This window comes from Colobus angolensis, unplaced genomic scaffold (genome assembly GCF_000951035.1).
Source record: "Colobus angolensis palliatus isolate OR3802 unplaced genomic scaffold, Cang.pa_1.0 Scaffold3, whole genome shotgun sequence".
Lineage (NCBI taxonomy): Eukaryota > Metazoa > Chordata > Mammalia > Primates > Cercopithecidae > Colobus > Colobus angolensis.
The window spans coordinates 30,011,629-30,025,299 of record NW_012116265.1 but is presented as its reverse complement, the minus strand read 5'-3'; the positions used below and the strand labels follow the sequence as shown (position 1 = coordinate 30,025,299).

Genomic DNA, 13,671 nt, shown 5'->3' with positions numbered 1-13,671 from the left:
GTGGTTAAATTCTAAGGCTCACAAACCAAATTTTTTAGATGTACTCAAATGCCTGTGAAGCTTAGAATTTAACAAGAGGGCAAAAAAATATGTCTGTATTATTATCCTTGACTATGCAGTGTTTGAAATTTAAATATTTCAGAAACAATTTAGATCTATCCTTTGTGGTGAAGCTTAACCAGCTATTTCCCAGGTATATAGAGCCGGGGAATCTGTAATTTATTCCATCAACTTTAACTCTCCTGGGGTTTTAGCTTTGTAAGTGTCACCATTATAAAAGAGAGTTAAGTAGATTTATAGAGGGAAAGCTAACATCATGGATTTTAAATGCAGTTATAGAACACTGAATGGATCTACTTTGCTGGCTTTATGGATCAGGAAAAAAGTAAAAACTGTGCCACTGAAAAATTACTTTTTCAAGTGGTTTTTAGAAAATTAATATCAACCCAGGAAGCCCCCAAAATCCTCTGACATTGAGGGTAGAAAGATGATTTATATTTTATCATCTTTCTCTTTCAACTCATGTAAACCTCTGGTCATAAAAATCTCAAATTGCTTTTTAAGCTGTCTAAGAAAACACTATACACCAAGGTAACAACCCTGGGGTTTTTAGTCAGTGTAGTTCTAGCTCAGTCTCTGTCTCTGCATGCTTATTTATCTATGTGTGTATATGTTACTGTTTCTTAAAGATTTTTAAATTTCTGACTCTTCTCCCTTTAACTGTTTTTTATTAAAAATGAGGTATACCATGTCTGTAATCCCAGCACTTTGGGAGGCCGAGGCAGGCAGATCACGAGGTCAAGAGATCAAGACCATCCTGGCTAACACGGTGAAACCCCGTCTCTATTAAAAAAATACAAAAATGTTAGCTGGGCGTGGTGGTGGGCGCCTGTAGTCCCAGCTACTCAGGAGGCTGAGGCAGAATGGCGTGCACCCAGAGGCGGAGCTTGCAGTGAGCCGAGATCATGCCACTGCACTCCAGCCTAGGCGACAGAGGGAGACTCTGTCTCAAAAAAAAAAAAAAAAATTAGGTATACTCAATATTAAAAAGTAAAGAGAAGCCATGTAGGTAAGATGTTGTGGAGCTAGTTGTTAAAAAATAAAACTACTCATGATGTGGTATATCTTAAAATAAATTTTTATACATTATAACATATGTATAACATATAGTTATGCATTAAAATAAGTATTAATTTCCTATATGGAAGAAAATATTTAAAAATAATCCTTGTAGGAGTGAATTCACGTGAAATGTAGGCAGAAGTGATAGTTTAGAATATGCTTTAAAACAGATTTCATTTACTTTATATTCAATTTGATTTTACTGATTCTGTAACTGGAAAAACTTAGAAATTCTATAAATAACTATTTAAAGTTTCCATATTTCTACATTGGTTTCTGATTTCTAAATTGTAATTTCATTTGTGAAAAGTTCACAGTAGTAACTGAATGTTACATTTTAATAGCCACATATTAATATGTCTTATGAGAAGATCTAATATATACAACCTTAAAACCATGGATAAGCTGTGAAGAAAAAAAGTCAACGAAACGAGGAGGAAAATAATTAATGAATAAAAAATGCCATGCAAATTTTCTTTTTCAGAATTGGTATAAAAATTCTGAAAGAGAAGCTGCTACTCAACTAGGATAGCATCCACATTTTCTTGTGTAAGCTCTGACTCTAAGGCACAAGGCAAGTCTAAGTGTTCTTGTGACAAGCGAGAACTTTTCAGGGAGACATCAGACCAGTTGTCACAGTATGGCTGAAATCTCTGGGCCAATGCATTACCAAACCTTTGGCATCGGTTGTATCTGTAAGATTTACCTTTGTGTGTATACATGTGTTCCAACAATTGGCTCTTTCGAGGGAATTTATGACCACAGATGGTACAGCTCATTTTTCTTTTCCTTGAAAAAGAAAAATTACAGTTTAATTCTACTGGCTCTGCGTCTTTGGAGATCAAAGATACTTGACTGATCTGCAAAGGCTCTGTGGTATCCCGGCTGGTGTGGTCTGGCTGCTGTTCATTCTCCTTAACAATGAAGGAGCTGAGCCTGTGGCATTCAAGGGCCTCGCTGTTTTCATTAAGGGGATGCACTTCACCAAGGTCATTGCTTTCCAGAATGGAAGCAGGGACACCGAATGGCAGGGATCCAGACACATGTGTATGGAGATGTTGCCTTAGGTTACTACGGGAATCAAAACGTTCCCCACAGTAATGGCATAAGTGTATTTTAATACTGTTTTCAGTAGAAGTGGGGCCTGTCACCTCTGATGAGGGTGAGGGGTGGCTCTGGGAGATCACAGATTCTGGGTCACATCTCTCCTGCTTGATGGAAACTGGGGGCTTCTGGTGCTCCTCCAGGGCCTGGGTGACAGGATGGGCCCTCTGCTGGTCTGCAGTGCCATCATCCAGACCAATAGCAAGAGACAGCTGTAACTGGGGGTGGTCACCCTGGACAGCAGCTCTGTTTCCACTGTTACTAGAAGGAGCTTCTTTGACCTCCAGTCCTTGTTTCACAACTGTTTTTTGGGTTGTTGAGATCTGAATGCCATATAAATTTGAGGACTGCACAGTCTCCGGTGAGAACACTTGATTCATTTCAGTTGCAATGTGAGAAAGGTAGTCGGCGTGAAGAAATCGAATCCCTTCCTCCAAACGACTATGATCCACAATCTGCTTTGGCCCTTTCCCCGTGTACATAATATGCAACAAATAGCTGAATATGTCAGGTTGGATGTCAGTTGGCTGTATTTTTATGCATTCACTGTTAAAAACAAAAACAGACCCACAAGAAATGAAACACAACCTAGTTCACCTTTCAGCTAACAGCATAGTCTGAGACTAAAGTAATTTCTTCCTAAGAAGTTCAAACTTAGCAATCTGCCTTATAAAACATGGCAACACAGGCTTAAACTTTCATTTTATACCAACTTTATGGCCTACCAAAAAGTCTTCCTGTATTCAATCTGTTGCCTGAAGTTAGGAAACACAGACACATTCTGATTAGTTCAATGTTAATCGAATGACTCCTAAGTGATACGCACTATACTAGATGCCAGGGGTAGAAAACTGATGAATAAAATAGGTACCCTGCTCTTAAGGAATTTAACAGTCTATCGAGTAAACAATCAAAAGAACTAAAAACAGGGACTCAAAACAGATACCTGTATGCCAATGTTCACTGCAACATTACTACAGTAGCCAAAAGGTAGGAAGAAGCTGAGTGTCCACCAAAATATGAGTGGATAAACACAAGATGGCCTACACATACAATGGAATATTATTCAACCATAAAAGAAGGAAGTTCTGATACCTGCTACAATGTGGAGAACCCCGAAAATATCATGCTAAGTAAAATAAGACAGACACATAAGGACAAGTATTGTACAAAATATCTAGAATAGGCAAAGCCATAGAGATAGAAAGTAAATTAGCGGTTTCCAGGGGTTGAGAGGGTGAGATGGGGCATTATTGCTTAACGGGTACAAAGTTTCTGTTTGGGGTGATAAAAAAGTTTTGGAAATAGACAGTAATAATGGTTGTACAACATTGTGAATGTGATTATCACCACTGCATTGTATAATTAAAAATGGTTAAAATGGCAAATTTTACATGTTTATAGACACAACAAAAATATCTTAAAACTGTTGAAATAATCTATTGAAATTGGCCAGGTGCGGTGGCTCACGCCTGTAATTCCAGCACTTTGGGAGGCCAAAGCAGGCGGATCATCTGAGTTCAAGACAAGCCTGACCAATATGGTGAAACCCTGTCTCTACTAAAATTACAAAAAACTAGCTGGGTGTGGTGGCACACACCTGTGGTCCTGGATACTAGGGAGGCTGAAGCAGGAAAATTGCTTGAACCTGGGAGGTGGAGGTTGCAGTGAGCTGAGATCACATCACCGCACTTCAGCCTGGGCAACAGAACGAGACTCTGTCTCAAAAAAAAAAAAAAAAAGAATCTATTGAAATTGATAATATTTAAAATCTAAATGCTAATCTTATTTTGGCTTCCCAAATATATTCATATATGTGTTCTTTAAATCACAAATGAGGGGCCAGGCATGGTGGTTTATGCCTGTAATCCCAGCACTTTGGGAGGCTGAGGCAGGTGGATCACTTGAGCTCAGGAGTTCAAGATCAACCTGGGCAACACAGCAAAATCCTGTCTCTACAAAAATACAAAACAAACAAACAAAAAATTAGCCAGTCGTGGTGGCATGCACCTATAGTCCAAGCTACTCGGGAGGCTGACATGGAAGGAACACTTGAGTCCAGGAAGCAGAGGTTGCAGTGAGCTAGGATCGTGCCACTGCACTCCAGCCTGGGCAACAGAGCCAGACCCTGTCTCAAATAATTAAAAATAAAAATAAATAAATAAATCACAATGAATACAGGTATAATTTTGAAAAGCTTAAAAATAATCTCAAATTTCAATTTTTACATATGAATCTAGAATTCAAGTAATAGATGGAAATAAGTATGTAAGAAATCAGACATATCCCTGCAAAATTAGAATAGACACAACCTGAAGGAAATGTTGCTATCAAGGAACAATGAAATCTGTGAATGGACTTACTTTCCCTGAAGCAGAAGTTTATGTCAGTGCATCAGATTGCTCTGGGTGGCAGTATGCTGGCAATCCATTGCTTTAGTTTTGATACCTTAGGACTTCCCTCTTCCTCTACTGGGTTCCACTCTTAGCTCTAACCCACCCACTAACATGGTTTGTGGCAGGGCTTTTAAAAATATCAGTTCAGGGTTCTAATAATATGATTTTTAGTTGCTCAGTACAGAGATACCACATAGCAGGCCTACCTTTGTATCACCTGGGTTCAGTTTAGCAAGCACATAACAGGTGCATTGAGAGCTGAACCAACTCACAGCTCTCAAGAGACTGCTCTGAAGGTGGCATTTCCAATACAGTAAGAGTAATCTACACTGACACTTAGGTCAGATAAGAAACTCCTTCATTTGCCAGAAAAAGTTGCCCATTACTTGTTCCCACTCCAATCTCCTCTCCACTTTGTGCCATATGTTTCAACCATTCCGATCTATTCTGTGGTCTAAATGTGCTGGCCTGGTTCATATATCTGTATATGTTTTCATGCCATTTTTTCCCTCTGCCTATGATGCACATTCTTGAGTCCTTCTACAACATCTGAAAAACTCCTTCTGATTCTTCAAGATCCAGGGTCTCTGTAAAGCCCGTTCCAACCTTCTCAAAATAGGGCCACTGAAACCTTACTCTATCTTGTATACACTTCTATGACAGACTTAAGGCATTATTACTATAACAGTAGCTAACAGTGCAAAACTTTATTCTAAGCATTTCAATATTATTAATCCATTTAATCTTCTCAGTACTCATGGGGTGAGTATAGTATTCAAATATTTTATAGATAAGGAAATGAAGGCACAGAAGGGTCAATTACAGCACAACTATTTGCTTTATACACATTACTTATCAGACTATGAATTGCTCAAAGACAGAGATTATAACTTACCTGTTACTGGGTGATATGGTTTGACTGTGTTCCCACCCAACTCTCATCTTCAATCGTAATTCCCATAATTCCCACGTGTGGTGGGAGGGACCTGATGGGAGGTAACTGAATCATGGGGGTGGTTCCTCCATGCTATTCTCATGATAGTAAGTTCTCAAGAGATCTGATGGTTTTATAAGGGGCTTCCCCCTTCACCTGGCTCTCATTCTTCCTCTTCCTGACACCATGTGAAGAAGGAAGTGTTTGCTTCCTCTCCTGCCATGATTGTAAGTTTCCTGAGGCCTATCAAGCCCTGAGGAATTGTGAGTCAATTAAATCACTTTCCTTTTTAAACTACCTAGTCTTGGGCCAGGTGCAATGGCTCATGCCTGTAATCCCAGCACTTTGGGAAGCTGAAGCAGGTGGATCACCTGAGGTCAGTAGTTCAAGACCAGCCTGGGCAACGTGATGAAACCCTGTCTCTACAAAAAATACACAAATTAGTTGGGCGTGGTGGTACACACCTGTAATCCCAGCTATTCGGAGGCTCACAAGAATCACCTGAACCTAGGAGTCGGAGCTTGTAGTGAGCCGAAATCACACCATTACACTCTAGCCTGGGGGACAGAGTGAGACTCTGTATCAAAAAAAAAAGAAGAAAAAAACCCCCAGTTTCAGGTACGTCCTTATACCAGCGTGAGAATGGATTAATACACTGAGGTATAGCACAGAGCCTGACATATTGCATACTTATTCAATAAATATTTGAATGAATTAACAATTAAGGCCGGGCGTGGTGACTCACGTCTATAATCCCAGCACTTTGGGAGGCCGAGGCGGGTGGATCACCTGAGGTTGGGAGTTCTAGACCAGCCTGACCAACATGGAGAAACCCCGTCTCTACTAAAACCACAAAATTATCAGGGCGTGGTGGCACATGCCTGTAATCCCAGTTAACTCAGGAGGCTGAGGCAGGAGAATCACTTGAACCCAGGAGGCAGAGGTTACAGTGAGCCGAGATTGCACCATTGCACTCCAGCCTGGGCAACAAGAGCGAAACTCTGTCTTCAAAAAAAGAAAAACAAAAACAATTACAATGTATAATTGAGGCTGAACTCCTATTTCAAGTAAAGTTCTTTAAAAAAAACATAGAGTGTTCTGTCACTTTCAATCTAGGATGGAATAAAACTACTCTACCAAAAGGTTAGAATCTGAATACCACTTTCCTTCCCCCTCCCTACATACTTAATAAGTTGGAGTAACCCAAATTTGAAAAAGCAAAGTAATTTTGAAAAAATATTTGAAACAAGTGACCCTTAAACTGTAATACAGACCATATGGCAGGTAGAATTATGATACTGAAACTTTGCTATGAAAGTGTTACATGAGCCTGGGTGTGGTGGCTCACGCCTGTAATCCCAGCAATTTGGAAGGCCAATGTGGGCAGATCACCTGATGTCAAGAGTTCGAGTTCAGCCTGGCCAACATAGTGAAACCCCATCTTTACTAAAAAGATACAAAAATTAGCCAGGCGTGGCGGCACACACCTATAGTCCCAGCTACTTGGAAGGCTGAGGCAAGAGAACTGCTTGAACCTGGGTGGTGGAGGTTGCAGTGTGCCGAGATCGCACCACTGCAGTCCAGCCTGGGCGACAGAGCTAGACTTCATCTCAAAAAAAAATACAAAATAATAAAACAAAAGGGTTACATGAAATAAAAATTAACAGCTTAGTGACTAAAAGCATAGACATAGCTTCAGACAAATCTGTATCAAACTTATTGGCTGTATAATCCTGCATGGGCAAGTTACTTAACTCAGTCTCAGTTTTCCTTTCCCTAAAATAGGGAGAGCAGTAGAATTTACATTACAGGGCACATACTTAGTGCTTGGGTATGGGATAAGCCTTCAGTAAATTTTAGCTATTCTTTTTTTTTTTTTTTGAGACAGAGTCTTGCTCTGTCACCCAGGCTGCAATGCAGTGGCATGATCTTGGCTCACTGCAACCTCCACCTCCCAGGTACAAGCGATTCTCCTGCCTTAGCCTCCTGAGTAGCTGGGACTACAGCCGCCCACCACGCCTGGCTAATTTTTGTATTTTTAGTAGAGACAGGGTTTCACCATATTGGCCAGCCTGGTCTCGAACTCCTGACCTTGTGATCTGCCCACCTGGCCTCCCAAAGTGCTGGGATTACAGATGTGAGCCACGGCGACTGGCCAATTTTAGCTATTCTTAGTTTCATTCTTATTTTCCACTAAGGAGCCTACCCACTGAGTTTAATTACTAATGTATAAAAAATTATTATAATTTAGCCAGGCACGGTGGCTCACGCCTATAATCCCAACACTTTGGGAGGCTGAGGCAGGCAAATCACCTGAGGTCAGGAGTTCGAGATCAGCCTGACCAACATGGTAAAACCCTACCTCTACTAAAAATACAAAAATTAGCCAGGCGTGGTGGCACACACCTGTAATCCCAGGTACTCAGGAGGCTGAGGCAGGAAAATCGCTTGAACCTGGGCGGCGGAAGTTGCAGTGAGCCGACATTGCACCATTGCACTTCAGCCTGGGTGACAGAGCAAGACTCCATCTCCAAAAAAAAAAAAAAGAAAAAATTATAATTTTACTTCTTAGGGTGACTCCGTAACAAAGAATTTCCAAAATGATATTATAATAAGGCTTATATAAATCACAGTATTAAAAATTCTTATTTACAAAAACACATCCTTACCTTGTTTGGTGAATAAATATCATCTTGAAATAGTTAGAGAAAGCAGCAAGCACCGCTCTGTGGGCTTTGAAGTAAACATCTCCAATTGCAACTGTGCAATCACACAGAAAACCAAATTCTCGCTGCATATTCAGTTGTTGGAGAAGAACAAGGCTATGGCTGGCAGTGTCCATTGTGGTTCTGAAAAAAGGACAAGATAAATATATATAGGTGTGTATGTATATACGCATTACTTTTTATTAACACAAAATTGTCTACAGTTCACACAAACCTACAGAGTAACAAGGAGACCTAAATTTAAATGAAATTATTCAAGTTTTCCATCCTAGTACTTTCACTGCAAACACGGCTAACACTAAATTCCTCCATTATGACAACTGATATAAACTCTGCTGAACCATAAAATATGACCCTTTTTCCTCTGATAAGAAGATAGCTTGGTATGAGTGACACATGAAGACAGACCTGTCCTTTTCCATCTATGTGAACACAATGTTTCTAATCTTGTTTCCTCATTAGAAAAATGAAAATGAGATACTGATTCCTGCCTCAGAGTTAAATGAGGTAACTTATGTGAAAATCATGTTGTAATGGAAACTGCTACTTGATGTTAGCTATAAATGTTAATAACATAACAGGGTATCCTGGCTGAGCTAGAGATGTCACTCCTCCTCAGGGATCCTCTGGTACTTAGGGGATACGGGCCTCCCATCTCTCATCAAATGTTTGGGGGACTTATCAGTCACAGTAGCTCAGGAACCCTTAAAATAGATGTCAAGCCACATCCCCAATTTACTTGTCGCCCAAGAGCCTCATGAGAAAGAACTTAAGCCGGCGCAGTGGCTCATGCCTGTAATCCCAGCACCTTGGGAAGATGAGGCAGGAGGGTCGCTTAAGCCCAGGTATTCGAGACCAGCCTGAGCAATATAGTGAAACCTCAACTCCACAAAAAATAAAACAATTAGCTGGGTATGGTGGCATGCACCTGTACTCCCAGCTACTTGGGGGGCTGAGGCAAGAGGATCACTTAAGCCTGGGAGGTCAAGGCTGCAGTGAGCTGTGATCACACCACTGCACTCCAGCCTGGGCAACAGTGAGACTGTCTCAAAAAAACAAAACAAAACAAAAAACCAAAAAAACAAAAACAAAACAAAAAAGAAAGAACTTAAACCCTGATCTCATCTGGATTCAGATGCACATTAGAATGTAGGCTCCCAAAGGAAGTAGAAGGCAAGGTGGAACAACTGTCGGGGGAGCCTATATGAGGAAGAATATGCAGAATTCTGGCCGAGAAGCCGAGTATAAGCAGCAAAGACACTCAGAAGTGCCCTGGTTTCAGGCAGGTGCGAGACTACATCATCTTCTCTATCCTACTGTGGAGAGAGCCCTGGTAGCTGTAGTATAAAGGGCATCACTGGGTGGCCAGGAGAACATCCTTTGAAAGAGCAGACACTGAAAAAGAGAATGAGGTTTCCACACCAGCCAGTCAGACCAACGTCTAAGTAGGTCGGTGATGGAATGCGGGGTTAGCCGTCTGGAGACTGGCAGTGGCTTGGGCAGTAGACAGCTAAGTGATCAGTAATCTAATAAATATAGCTAACATTTTATAGTGCTTCCTATGTGTCAAAAATTAGCCAGGCATGGTGGTATATGCCTTAGTCCCAGCTACTTGGGTGGCTGAGTCAGGAGGACAGCTTGAGCCAGGAAGATCGAGGCTACAGCAAGCCATGATTATGTCACTGCACTTCAGCCTGGGTGGCAAAGCGAGACCCTGTCTCAAAAAAAAAAAAAAAAAAGCCACGTACGGTGGCTCATGCCTGTAATCCCAGCACTCTGGGAGGCCGAGGCGGGCGGATCACGAGGTCAGGAGATTGAGATCATCCTTGCTAACACAGTGAAACCCCATCTCTACTAAAAATGCAAAAAATTAGCTGGACATGGTGGCGGGTGCCTGTAGTCCCGGCTACTTGGGAGGCTGAGGCAGGAGAATGGCGTGAACCCGGGAGGTGGAGCTTGCAGTGAGCCAAGATCGCGCCACTGTACTCTAGCCTGGATGATAGAGCAAGACTATGTCTCAAAAAAAAAAAAAAAAAAGACAGAATCTATTAAAACTACATATTTAATGTACTGATGTGGAATAATCCCCAAGTTTTATTATTATTATTATTATTATTTGAGACGAAGTTCTGATCTTGTTGACCAGGCTGGAGTACAATGGCTCCATCTCAGCTCACTGCAACCTCCTCCTCCCAGGTTTAAGTGATTCTCCTGCCTCAGCCTCCCAAGTAGCTGGCATTACAGGTGCCCGCCACCATGTCCAGCTATTTTTTGTATTTTTAGTAGACATGGGATTTCACAGATGGCCAGGCTGGTCTCGAACTCCTGACCTCAGGTGATCTGCCCACCTTGGCCTCCTAAAGTGCTAGCATTACAGGCATGAGCCACCGTGCCAAGCCTAACAAAATAAAAACCTATTCACAATTCCAGCATGTGAAAAACGTGTCTTAGAATCAGTGAAAAGGTTCAAATTGAAGTATCTTAAATTAGCCTGATAAATTGTCTCAAAAAAAACAAAAACAAAAACAAAAAAACACCAAACCCTCAGATCATAAACATTTTCACCAGTTCTTCCCATTATGTAGTATAATGAACTACTGAACCACAGGGAAATGAGACATAGCACACTAATAAGCCACCCATATGGGAATCTTATGGTTAATGGTCTATGGGTAATAGTTAAATTCTTCACTTATTCAACAGATTTTTTGAAGAGCAATTTAATAAAGAAAAAATATATAAAAGCGTGCATTGTACAAGGCGTGGAGACAGAAAAAAATGACAGATGTTACACAGGAAAGATAAAACATCAAACCATAATGATAATATGAAATAAATGCATTTAGTAGCATAGAGCAGTTAGAGAACATGCTATCAGAGGGAGATAAACACAGGCAACTCGATGGGAAAGAAGGCCAGGCAGAAAAAAAATAAAATGAATAAAATTACTGGGAAGAATATGAATATTTAGATAACAGAAGGAGTCAGTCTGGCATAGAAAAAAAAAAACAAAGTAACAGAAATAATGAGATGTGGTCAGCTCACAAAGGATACTGAATATAAGACTAAAAAGTAGTATCGTGTTTGAAATCAACTATGTAAGGCGTTTGAGTAAGAACAGCATGATCAGTTACCTTACTCTGTGGGAGGGAGAACAGAGCGTGGTAGTTAAAGCTTGAACTAAAATCAGACAGCTTAAAATTTTAGCTCTGCCATTTACTAGCTGCATGGTCTTGGCAAGATACTTAACTCTCTGGGCCTCCATTTCACTTATAAAATATGGATAATGACAGTATCTAACTTAAAGGTTATTTGAATTTAATTATATAATGCAGTTAGAAACAGTGGGCCCATAGTAAGTGCTTAATAAATACTAGGCATTATCATCATCACCATCATTAGGCGTGAGTCAAGACTGCTCTAATAGCAACATAAAAAAAATATTAGCAAGGGAAAAGGCATGGAGAAAGAAAAGACTGGCTAGAAGCCTACTATGATATCAAAGTAATCGTGGTGGGAATGGAGGAAGGAATATAAGAGATACATTAGACACAAAACTGACATGACTTGGCAACAGATTGGATGTGGTCACCACAGAGATCAAATCAAAGGTGAGTCTCAGAATTCCAGCTTGGGTAAACAGAAGAATTCATCCATTCCTTCAGATCACATTTTCAGAGTAACTGCCATGTGCTAGGTGTTGATATAAAGGCAGAGTCCCAGAACATTAGAGAAGTAGTACCGAAACTGGCTTGATAAGAGGCTCCCACCTCAAAAAAAAAAAAAAAAAAGGCCGGGCGCGGTGGCTCACACCTGTAATCCCGGCACTTTGGAAGGCCGAGGCGGGCAGATCACCTGAGGTCAGGAGTTCGAGACCAGCCATGGTCAACATGGTGAAACCCCGTCTCTACTAAAAATACAAAAAATTAGCCAGATGTGGTGGCAGGTGCCTGTAATCCCAGCTACTCGGGAGGCTGAGGCAGGAGAGGCGCTTAAGCCTGGGAAGCAGAGGTTGCAGTGAGCCAAGATCATGCCATTGCACTCCAGCCTGGGCAACAAGAGCGAGTTCCACCTCAAAAAAAAAAAAAAAAAAAAAAAGAAGAAGAAGAATAGAGGTTTCACCTCAGACACCCTGAGCTCCAAATGTCTACTGGATATCTAAGTAGAAATGTTTAGTGATCAGCAGAGACAAGAAGCAGGACTGGGCTCTAGAGAAAACAGAGCCAGAGACGGAGAAGAGGCCTCTAAAATGACGAGGCTGAAATAATCAAGTATGAAAATAATAAAGTAGACTAAAAAGTAGGATGAAATAAGAGGGAAAAAAGCCAAGAATGAATCTTTGGAAAACAGAAAAGACACAATAAGACAGAGAAGGAGAAATAAGAAAACATCGTCATTGAGGAAAAGCAATGACCTTGCAGAAAGGAGGTGGCAATGGTGCAAAATAACTGAAGAGAAACATGGGGGTGAGGCCCATTACAAACATGTCGAGTGTAATGACCAAAAGATTCCTGGTGATCTCCGACAATAGCACAGGAAAGCAGCAAGGGCCAAATATCTGACTGCAGGGGATATTAGAAACCAGAGGCTAGGCCAAGCACAGTGGCCCACGCCTGTAATCCCAGCACTTTGGGAGGACAAGGTGAGTGGACCACTTGAGGCCAGGAGTTTGAGACCAGCCTGGACAACATGGTGAGACCCCGCCTCTACTCAAAATACAAAAATTAGCTGGGTGTGGTGGCACATGCCTGTAATCCCAGCTACTTGGGAGGTTGAGGCCGAAGAATCACTTGAACCCAGGAGGCAGAGGTTGCAGTGAGCTGAGATGCATTGCACTCCAGCCTAGGCAACAGAGCGAGATTCTGTCTCAAAAAAATAAAAATAAAAATAAAGAAACCAGAGGGTATAAAGCCTAGACACAGACATGACAGCACAGGACATTAGGGAGCCTCAGATCAGAAGACCTCAATGCACCTCTTCCTTTTACATATGAAAGAAACCTGGAGTAATAAACTCTGAAAGTTACATAGAGCACTGAAGTTGACACAGAACTTTCATATACAACAATTTATTTATCTACTTATTAGATAATTTCTATTAATCTATCCTCAAATTAAATGACTTATCTGTCATATCTGCTCTGTTAAATCTATTCAAGATTTTTGTTTCAGATACTGTATTTTCAGATGTAAAATTTTCATTTCGTTCTTTTTTAAAGTTTCTAGTTCTCTGCTGAGATTTCCTATTTGTTCACATATACAACATTATTTTGCTTTACATCCTTGAGCATAGTTATAACAGCTGCTTTAAATCTTCTCTGCTAAATGCAACCTTTGGCTCATTGTGGGGTCAGTCTCCACTGATTAGGGTGATGGTTTCTGGATTATAG

The 13,671-nt window shown here is 40.9% G+C and overlaps 1 protein-coding gene across 1 annotated transcript in view; it reads right to left on the bottom strand.

Moving 5' to 3' along the window:
* Positions 1-1,117: 1,117 nt before the first annotated feature.
* Positions 1,118-13,671, bottom strand: part of ZBTB25 (zinc finger and BTB domain containing 25) — a 20,926-nt gene continuing 8,372 nt past the window's right edge. The window contains exons 2-3 of the mRNA XM_011949785.1: positions 8,226-8,405; positions 1,118-2,772 (exon numbers count right to left, since the gene is read on the bottom strand). Coding sequence (XP_011805175.1) covers positions 1,638-2,772; positions 8,226-8,405 — 1,315 coding nt within the window. The 3' untranslated portion in view covers positions 1,118-1,637. The remainder of the gene's footprint in view (positions 2,773-8,225; positions 8,406-13,671) is intronic.